The following is a 10,097-nucleotide window of genomic DNA, read 5'->3' on the forward strand; positions in this document are numbered from 1 at the left end:
GAAAATAATAATTTATTGAGGGGTGACAAAACCAATCGATTGAATTAACTAAACTCATTGCTTTGATGATTTCAATCGATTGGGTAATATGACAAATCGATTGAATAAGAAAAATCTCACATGCCTTGCAAAATTCAATCGATTGTGTATCAATTCCAATCGATTGAAGTTTGGGAAGCCTGAATTTCAATCGATTGGTTTGTGCATCCAATCGATTGAATTTTTAATAAAAACGATTTTTCCAATCCAATACGTATGTAATTGGATCAATAATAAAATTATAATCGATTAAGATAGTAAAATATTTATTACGATTAATGAAGATCTAATTTATTATTGTTTTAGTTTTTGATTCTCAATAAACATGATAGATGAATGATAAAAAAATAATTTATAAAATAAAAAATAAATTTTATAATTAAATAATATATAAAAGACTAATTTATAATTAAAATTAAATAAGAACTATTTAACAGTTATTAAAAAACTTAAAAAAACATGTTTTGTTATGGGACCATTTAATGGTCCAAACATTCCGGGACCATCGAATTCTTTACCATGTGCCATATTTTAATTGGTCATTATCTTAACCATAGTTGAGTTATTTTATACTTTATTATTTGAGATTGGTAATGGTATAATTTTTTAAAATATCAAAACCCCACTCCCGCTAATTGAAGCACATTTCTACGCCTCCATTCTTTCTTTATCACTTCGTCACGTAGATTCTGTCATTTCAAATCGTGACAAGAAGCGCCGACGTCGTCATCATCTACTGCTTCTCATGCCATCTCTCTTTCTTCGGTGCATCATCCCTTAACGATATGGTTGAATTCTCGTTGCCCGTAATTTTGCTGTCCTTTTCAGTATAGCCAGCGCCCTCTTTTTGCCATGGTCACTGCTTACCCACATAATTAATGGTTAATTTGGTTATTAAATTTTTTATTAAAAAAATATATCTTTATTTATTTATATGATGAAACATATATTCATATGTAAAATATAATATAATAAAATAAATCTGTTCAGAGTATTTAAAAGTATAACTAAAATAATGAACATACAAATATAATAATAAAATCTGTATTCCAAACAAATAAAAATATTTTTTATTATACATATATTATTTAAAAAATAAATATATTATTAAAATTAATAACACAAAATTAAAATGATAAAATTCAACTTTCTTATCTTATTTTTTAAAGTATTTTTATTCTTTTAATTTTTAATTTATTAGTATTTTATTATTTAATTAATAATTAAACAAATTATTTTTATGAGAAATTATTTTTTGTATTATCTTAAAGAAGAGACCAATATAATAGTTTAAAAAATAACTTAAAAATAATATTTTAAATAAAATATTTAATATTAAAATTTTTAAATACAAAAATAAATTGTATAAATATTTAAGAAATAAATATGAAATACATGCCTAAAATAAATCAAACAGATAAAATGGGAGTACTCTTGAAAAATAGAAAAATTATTTTTGTCTATTTTATTTATTTTAGACATATATTTCATATTTATTTCTTAAATATCTATCTATACAATTTACTTTTTTATTTAAAAATTTTAATATTATCTATTTTTTATTTAAAATATTATTTTTACAATATTTTTTAAACTGTTATATTGGTCTCTTCTTTAAGATAATACAAAAAATGATTTCTCATAAAAATAATTTGTTTAATCATTAATTAAATAATAAAATACGAATAAATTAAAAATTAAAAGAATAAAAATACTATAAAAAATACTTCTATGAAAGCTAGATTTTATCATTTTAAACTTGTGTTATTAATTTTAACAATTTATTTATTTTTTAAAATAATTTATATATGATAAAAGATATGTTTAATTGTTTAGAGTATAAATTTTACTATTATATTTGTATGTTCCTGATTTTAATTATACTTTTAAGTATTATGAATAGATTTATTTTATTATATTATATTTTACATATGAATATATGTTCTATCATGTAATTAAATAAAGATAGGTTGTTTTAATGAAAAAATTTAATAACCAAACTAAACATTACTTATGTTGGTAACGGGTGATCCACGGTAAAAAGAGGAATCGAGTGAGAGGACAAGAGATAGCAATGACGTCGGCGCTGACTATATTGGATAGGACGGTAAAGCTACTGACGACAGAAATTTAACAACGACGTTAAGGGATGAGATTGTCTGAGAGGCAATAGATGACGACGGTTGACGCTTCTTGTCACGACGGCGACGACGACGGCGATGCTTGTAAGGACCGAAGTTACGTGACGAAGATACTTTAATTATTAATGGGAGTGGGGTTTTAATATTTTAGGAAATTATATTAATATCCATCTTAAATAATAAATTAAAAAATAACCTAACTATAGTTAAAATAATAACCAATTAAAATGTGACACATTATAAAGAATAACTTACATATTATTTTAAAAAAATTAAGTAGAATCCACCTTATAATTAACTAAACTATTTAACATAATATGTATTTGTATTTAGTTATCAATTTTCCATAAAAATACGAAGACAAATTTACATGAGTAATCATCATATTTTCCATTCGATGTGAATGCGTGCTTTATATGTTCAATATACAAAATCATATTTACTACTATATATGCATACACACCGAGATTTCACTTATCTCTTCTCTTCTCACTTGCACTATATCCTTAATATCTAATACAAGATTATTAGTAAAAGGAAAAAGAAATACTATTTTTGTAAGGTGAAAATTCAGGTGAAGTCGACTTCACGGGAAGTTAATATTTGAGAGTCGTTAGATAAAAATTTAGTCAAATTAATCAAATCATCTCACAGCTCTTAGATATCAACTTCATATGAAGTCAACTGCACCTGAGTTTCCACCTTTTTTATAAATAACCCACTTATTTTGACATTCCTCAAGTTTTAAACTAAAATATTATTTGTTTGTGATATATATAGGAAAGGATATTGATTAGCTTAGGGTATTTAGGAATATAATCATCATTAAAATAAGTTATTAAAATTAATTATTAGTATAACATATATGTTAAACTATAAAATATATATTAAAAATAAATTAAATAACAATATATTTATATACAAAATACATAGTGATTAATTTTAATTTGCTGACTAATTTTAGTGAAAAATAGTATTTTCGTTAGGCATACTATATATTTAGCATATTTCGTTGAAATTATGAACGATATATATCAAGGTTGTCTCTGCGTGTGATTGGAGGAAATTAAATGAAATTGGTGATGATCTAAACAACCAATTTTAGAACTTTTGAATTTCTTAGCAATGCCAATGTCATGGAGAACCCACAATGCAACTAGATCCTTAATGATGACCGTTGACTCTTAGGGCATAGTTATTATTTTCCTTTTGCATTTGCAAGGGTTTTGTGCCATGTTCTGCTTCTTGTGAAGGTTGGTTGATCGAGAAAAATATCATTGTTACCAATTATTCCAATGGACGCAGCAGAAAATCACCACCTCCTTTTTCACGATTCCTATCTACCATATATAGCCATCATTATTATATATAGTTGCATGGTGAAATCGCGAAGAGGAAGTAGACAGAGGTAGAAAAAGTGTTAAAAAGAATATTCACACGTGAAAGACGACACATATGGATTTGATGAAGCTGCATATATATATATATATATATATATATATATAATTTAAATAAACGGTTAAAACAATTGAAACAGCGATGTTCCAGTTATACTAGAAACTCTTCCTATATATAGTTAGTATAATAGTACCAAAATATATAAAAATATAAATAACATAATATATTTTATGAATCAATAGGAAAATTCTATGTTTTCTTTATGGTTCTGCAGGGTACTTGATTATTTATACTGCTAATAATTATAATGGTAAGCATATATATAGTAGGTTTGACTCCTATTTTGTTCCATATATGTATATATGTATATAATTTACTTTTCGGCCATTTGAAGTAAAAGCTATAGCCACGCGATATGAAGAGGTTATTTGAATAATAATAAAAGAGTCGAGTAATTTTAATAAAATTTAAAGAATATGCAAAAATAAAAAAAGTTTTGTTATATTTTTTTTATTAATAAATTATAAAAATAAAATTAAATATATAAATTGAAATTATAACAAAATTTATATATTTTATTAGACTGAATTTATAGACTGGTGTAAAAATTTTTTTATTGTTATCATAAATTAGAGTAAAAAAGTAATTTAATATAATTAATTGCATACTGGAAGATTAGTTACTAATTAAGTTATACTAATTAATCACAAATCATCGTATCCAGGGACGGACCCAAGTAGTGAGATAGGGGGGCATTTGCCCCCACTCTTCTTTTTTTTTTTAAATATATACATATATAATATTGTCCTATTTTAAATTTTAAATGATTCCATTACAAATAAATTTAGCCTAATTATTTAAAGCCTCAAATCTATTTTATCTTTCTATCATTTTGATTATTAGTTAACCTAATTAAATTTAGTCTTCTCTCATTCTCAAATCTCAGCCGTCATCACTCTTTTATTCTCTTAAATCCTCTTCTTAGTTTTAACCTTATTTTTCTATTTCTTTTCTAGTGGTCATCTTTTTTTCATCAAAAGGTAAATTTTAAGTTTTCTATTTTTTTTAATATAACTCTTTATGACTCTATGTATCTTTCAATTTCATTGTTTCTCTTTTTGATATTTTCAATTACAAATTATAATTCAAGCAATTATAATTTAGGTATTAATCTAATTTTTTATTCTCTTTATAAATTTATATATTTTATTTTATTCTCAATTTAGTAATCCTTATTATTTATTTGTTTATCTTTCGTTCTATTTTATTATATGTAATTATGTTGCATATAAATTTCTAAAATCAATCGATCAATTTACTAATTTAAAATATATATTTTTTATTTATACAAATAATAATAGAAAAATATTTTAAAAAATATCTTTCGTTTTATTTTATTATATGTGATTTTTGGCTTTTTTTTTATTCGAATAATTAATGTGTATTTTTTTTAATTTAGATTAATATATCTTATAATAGTAATGTATATTATTTTTGCCCCCACAACATAAATTTTTTGGATCCGCCACTCATCGTATCAGTGTTATTCTTTAGAAACAGTTTTGTTGTCTCTCTAGCATGGTTTTACTAAAAGAAATAATGTTGAGAAGGAATGGTACGGTACATACATATAGAAAACCAGCTTGAATGCTTGACTACAAAAATGGATAATTGCAATTTGCACATGATATATATATAATTATAAATGAAAAATGCTATGATAGCTAGGGGTAGTAATATATATCCTTCTCGCGAATATCCAATTCGATTCGTAGCGGTAGGGTAGGATGTGGATATGATTTTCGTGCGGGTTGAGTAGGGCATGGATTCCGATTCATAGCGGGTAGAATGGGGGTATGGGTAGGGTGCAAGTTGAGTCTCAATCCTACCCGACTAACTCGCACTTTATATATGTATATACTATATATTTATATAAAAATATGTTTTAACTGGATATTGAACTAAAGATTTCTCACTAAATACAAAAAATTTTTAGTTATTAAGAAAAAATTATTAATTGATAATTTAATATATTTTTTATATAAAAATCAGTTCTATTTTAAATTATCATCAAATTATATATAATAATATTATATCTTTTTGGTAATCCGTAAATAGAATCAAACACTTGCAAGTTAAGAACGAGTGAGAAGAAGGTTGAGATATTATCAACCTGTTCATGGAATAAAATTGAATTTATATAAAAATTTTAACCACAAATAAAATTAAGATTGAATTTAAACATTTCCTTATTTTATCTATTGCCACCCTAATGATAGCTGCTCGTGACTAATACAGTAAAGTAAACAAATTTTTGTCCTAGAATTGCAAGGCAACCAACCAATATGTATGACTTCTCAAAATGCGTGTTGTTCTGTTCTGGAAGATATACATATGCATCCAGTTGAGAAATTTTGTGGTGTTTAAGTGCTCTTGTTATAATTTTTTAAAAGAAATATTAAAATTTTATTAAAATTAATTATTTTTAATTATTAATTAATCATCAACTTTTAAAAATGTATGATAAAATATATTATTAGATTATTAAATTAAAAAATTTGAGTTAATAGTTAAAAATAATAATAATAAATAATAAATTCTGATAATTTTTTATTATTTTTATTTTTTAATTAAATTTTGTATAAGTCTATTTTTTTAATTTAGTTTTTTTTTTAATTAGTAAAATGAAAACTAATGTTAGACCAATTCACAAGAGTATTTAGAACATACAAGAAATTCTCCGTAGAATTTGTTTTTTCAAGAAATTAATGCATGAAACTTATGTTGTTTAAAATGAGCCACATGAGCAACAGTTTCCTCAGCTAATTAAATTCAGTTATTTTATGAATCATGTTAGTATAAAAGAAAATGTTTAGCTAAAATCTTTTATTTTCATTTCAATATATTAACTACATCCAATTTTTTTTAAAAAAAATTTAAAAAATGAGATAAATTTCGATTAGAGAATGTCTAGGAAGTCAGTAGATTTTGTGATTTTTAGTCATTAATTAGTCATCAATGATATTTTTAATAATGTAAAATTACATTTAATGATGTAGAATTATTCAATTTCTTTTTTATGGTTAAGTACTGGCTATAATTTAACAAAAATACTGCCTCCTAAGTCCTAACACTATAGAATGAACAAATTAAAATTTAGACAGATCTTTCAATATCATTATTAACACGATCTTTAAAAAGCTGGTTTGATAAAATTTTTATTTTTTAAAATATATCTTATCAAAGTTAGTTTTTAAAAGATAATTTTTTAAAAAGCAATAATAACGTCCCCGTCTCCTAAAAAAAATGGGTAATGTTAGAGAGAAAAAAAAAAGTCAGAACTTGTCTTATTTAGCATTTATTAATTGTCGTAACAATTAATAAATACTAAATAAGACAAATTATGGTTGTTTTTAGCTAATTTTCTTTGGTTACCAAATATTTTTAAAAAAAATAAACAATAGAAAAAAGGAGTACATTAATAAGGTAGTTTTGCACAATTGCTAGCTAGGGTGAACAAAAATAAAGAGCAAAGACATATAAACATGCATCCAACACCGCAATGGACATAGTCATATATATCCCAAATTACTCACAAATTAGAGAAATAGAGATTCTTTTTTCAAAAATAGAAATAAAGAAAAAGAGGGCAAATATGAACTTGGAATTCTAATTAATTTCGTTGAAAGATGATGCCTCTTGTTGAACTGCGCATAATAGTTGATTCACAGCAGCAGCTATTTCATCCACCGTATTCAGCTGGCACCCATCCTCTGCCTGTGTTCCAACCAATTCACACACATCATTTCTAAAATTATAAACAACAAAAATCATCTATTTCTTTTACATTTAATCAACACTAATCAATTTTTATTAGTATTTTCAATACACTATTAAATATATGTACGTAAAAAATAGAAAATCTTGTGGTCAACTGTTTTTATTCATTTTGACTAGCATAATTACTAAATTTAAACTTTGATAAATGTATATGTAAGGTATATTAATTCATGTGTATTTATAAATACGATTACGCTATGTATATATTAAAATTATCCACTAAAATCAACTATTAGTATATAAATACATGGATTATTAATTTTAGTGACTAATTTTGGTATATAAATAGTATTTTTTATTATAAATATGATTTTAAATTATTGCTTACAAAGTAGTGATTTAAAACAATAATATTTATTTACACATAAAAAAATTCACTATATTATGTGTATACCAAAATTAGCTACAAAAGTTAGAGCGATCAATATAAAACATATGTTAGAACATATTAAAAATAAATTAAATTACACATATATTTATACATAAATATATTAGTGGCTACTTTTAATTACCAATTTTAATCACATATTTTAGTATACAAATAGTATTTTTAATAAAAAAAAAAAAATACCTTTACGCTAACAGAGTAAAGGACGAAGTCATGGAGAGTGGTAACATTAAGGTGGAGAATGGTGAGGCTTAGAGATTGGAGACCAACAACCATCTTCATCAGCTGCCCATGTCGTTTCTTTGATAGAATCTTGAGGTTCGCATGGCTGTCCACCATTGTCACTTCTATGTCCGCCACCGCCGGCGCCCACTGTTTCTGTTGCTGCTCCGCTGCCATCGTCGTTGCGTTGTTGTTTCCCTGATGATGACCACGCGTTGTGTACTGCGGAAACGCGAAGAATTCGCCAAACGGCGATGATTGGCCACTACTATTCATTCCGGCGGCGCCACCAGCAGCAGTAGTGTCGTGGTGGTTGGGTTTCTTTTGACCCTCCATGGACTGCAAAAGCTGCTCTAGCTCCTTCACAAAGTTAATGGCGCCTCCAATAATAGACGCTTGGTCACCCTGTTTTTGTAAATTAATAGAAATAATTAAATTATTGGATAATAAAGAAAAGAAAATTGTGGAAACTCAGGTGCAGTCGACTTCCCGTGAAATTGATACTTGAGACTCGTTAGATAATTTGACTAATTTGACTAAATTTTTATCTAACGACTCTCAGATATCAACTTCACATGAAGTCGACTTCACCTGAGTTTTCACCAAAGAAAAGTATGTATGGCGTGTAGTAGTATTTTCCATGTTTGATTGAACTCGTGTCATGTCAAGTCAGGTAAACAATGATTAAGGTGTAGAAGTAGAAAGAAAGCAAATTAGTAAAGAGATTCTTTTTCTTTGTTATCCCAAAACTGGAAAAGAGAAAGTAACTGACTCTTTGAACATAAGAAGGAGGCATCAAAGAACGAAGGACGGCGAGGTAGTCGTTCATCTGTTTGCGGCGGTTGCGTTCAACAGCAATGTGAGTCATCCTCTGGTTCTCGATGTCCTCCTTGTTCTTGGTGGTTTTGGTGCGGCGGCGTTTGCGGCGGCCAGTGGTGGTGGGGACAGAAGGTTGATCAACAGTGGCAGCGCAGCAGTCAGGGGAGCTGGAAGAAGTGGCGTAGTGAGAATGATCCCAGTGGTCGTTGTTGGAAGGAGGAGAAGAAGAGTCGGAATTGTTAGTTGCTTGGTTTTGTTGAATGATGTTGTTGTTTATAATTCCGATGAGATCGTGGTGGTGGCTGCCGAGAAAGGATGAGTAGAAATAATCCTTGGTGGTGGTGGTAGAAGAAGCATATGAGAATAATGGATCTTGTGGAAAAACCACAGCCTCTAGTGCCATTTCTATAACATAAAAAAATTGAAGGAAGATCAGATCAGAGAAAACAGAGGATTGATGATGGATATGAATTGAAGGAGAATCAATATATAATGCACACCAAGCTTATTATTAAGGACCAAACAAACACACCCTTTTATCAACCCCAAACCTTCTCTCTGCATTTACAACCACCATTATTACTTTACCAAATTTATTATTAGAGTTTATCTGTCATGTATCATAATAAGGACACATATTAAAGTTACTATTAATGAAAGTTTTTAACTTTTTTATTTTAATAAAGAGGAGTGCTAGGGAGCAGCACTTTTGTTAAATTCTAGTCAGCACTTAACCATCAAAAAGAAATTGAATGATTTTACACCATTAGATGCAATCTCACACCATTAAAAACATCATTGATGGCTAATTAATGGCTAAAAACCACAAAATCTGCTGCCCCCTAGACTTTCTCTTTAATAAATATGTAACAAATGTATTTGAAACTAAATTTTATATATTTTTTTATAAAAAATTTCTTAATCCATAACTCAAACTTATGCCTTTAGAATATATATTAGCTAAACTTTTATTATAGTAGTAATTAAAGAAAAATAGTTAACTTTTTTTTTATCTATTTTGCTATTAATTAATAAAAAAAAGTCTTAGAAATTAATGTTATAAGTTAATATTTAATATAAAAATTTAAAAATAAAATATTTAAAATTTAAATTCAATAAAACTCATTTTTATTGACTTTTATAATAAATTTATTTAACAACCTTCTATGGAGGTGTTGTTGGCTGAAATTAGTGACTCTAGTGTTAGTTCAGTGAGATTATTACTCTAATTAGAAACTCATAACCAGCCA

General features: G+C 26.4%; 1 protein-coding gene across 2 annotated transcripts; it reads right to left on the reverse strand.

Moving 5' to 3' along the window:
- Nucleotides 1-7,124: 7,124 nt before the first annotated feature.
- LOC112765920 (transcription factor bHLH96) lies at nt 7,125-9,518 on the reverse strand. 2 transcript variants are annotated; one of them, XM_025811789.3, is made up of 4 exons: nt 9,380-9,518; nt 8,801-9,252; nt 7,990-8,433; nt 7,125-7,355 (listed from the first exon to the last, which is right to left on the reverse strand). In XM_025811789.3, exons 2-4 carry the CDS (start codon nt 9,248-9,250, stop codon nt 7,248-7,250), a joined length of 1,002 nt encoding a protein of 333 aa, XP_025667574.1. In that variant the 5' UTR covers nt 9,251-9,252; nt 9,380-9,518; the 3' UTR covers nt 7,125-7,247. The 2 variants fall into 2 exon arrangements, with proteins under 2 accessions (XP_025667574.1, XP_072079722.1); XM_072223621.1 differs by having other exon boundaries at nt 9,348-9,467.
- Between the last annotated feature and the right edge of the window lie 579 nt (nt 9,519-10,097).

Source organism: Arachis hypogaea, chromosome 17, assembly GCF_003086295.3.
Source record: "Arachis hypogaea cultivar Tifrunner chromosome 17, arahy.Tifrunner.gnm2.J5K5, whole genome shotgun sequence".
NCBI lineage: Eukaryota > Viridiplantae > Streptophyta > Magnoliopsida > Fabales > Fabaceae > Arachis > Arachis hypogaea.

Excerpts from the sequence above, each read along its gene's own strand:
- LOC112765920 (XM_072223621.1), bottom strand. The coding sequence starts at position 9,411 with ATGCAGAGAGAAGGTTTGGGGTTGATAAAAGGGTGTGTTTGTTTGGTC. Across the intron at positions 9,253-9,347 it reads GGTCCTTAATAATAAGCTTG|AAATGGCACTAGAGGCTGTG; the intron begins GTGTGCATTATA and ends TTTATGTTATAG. Across the intron at positions 8,434-8,800 it reads CTCCTTCTTATGTTCAAAGA|GGTGACCAAGCGTCTATTAT; the intron begins GTCAGTTACTTT and ends TTACAAAAACAG.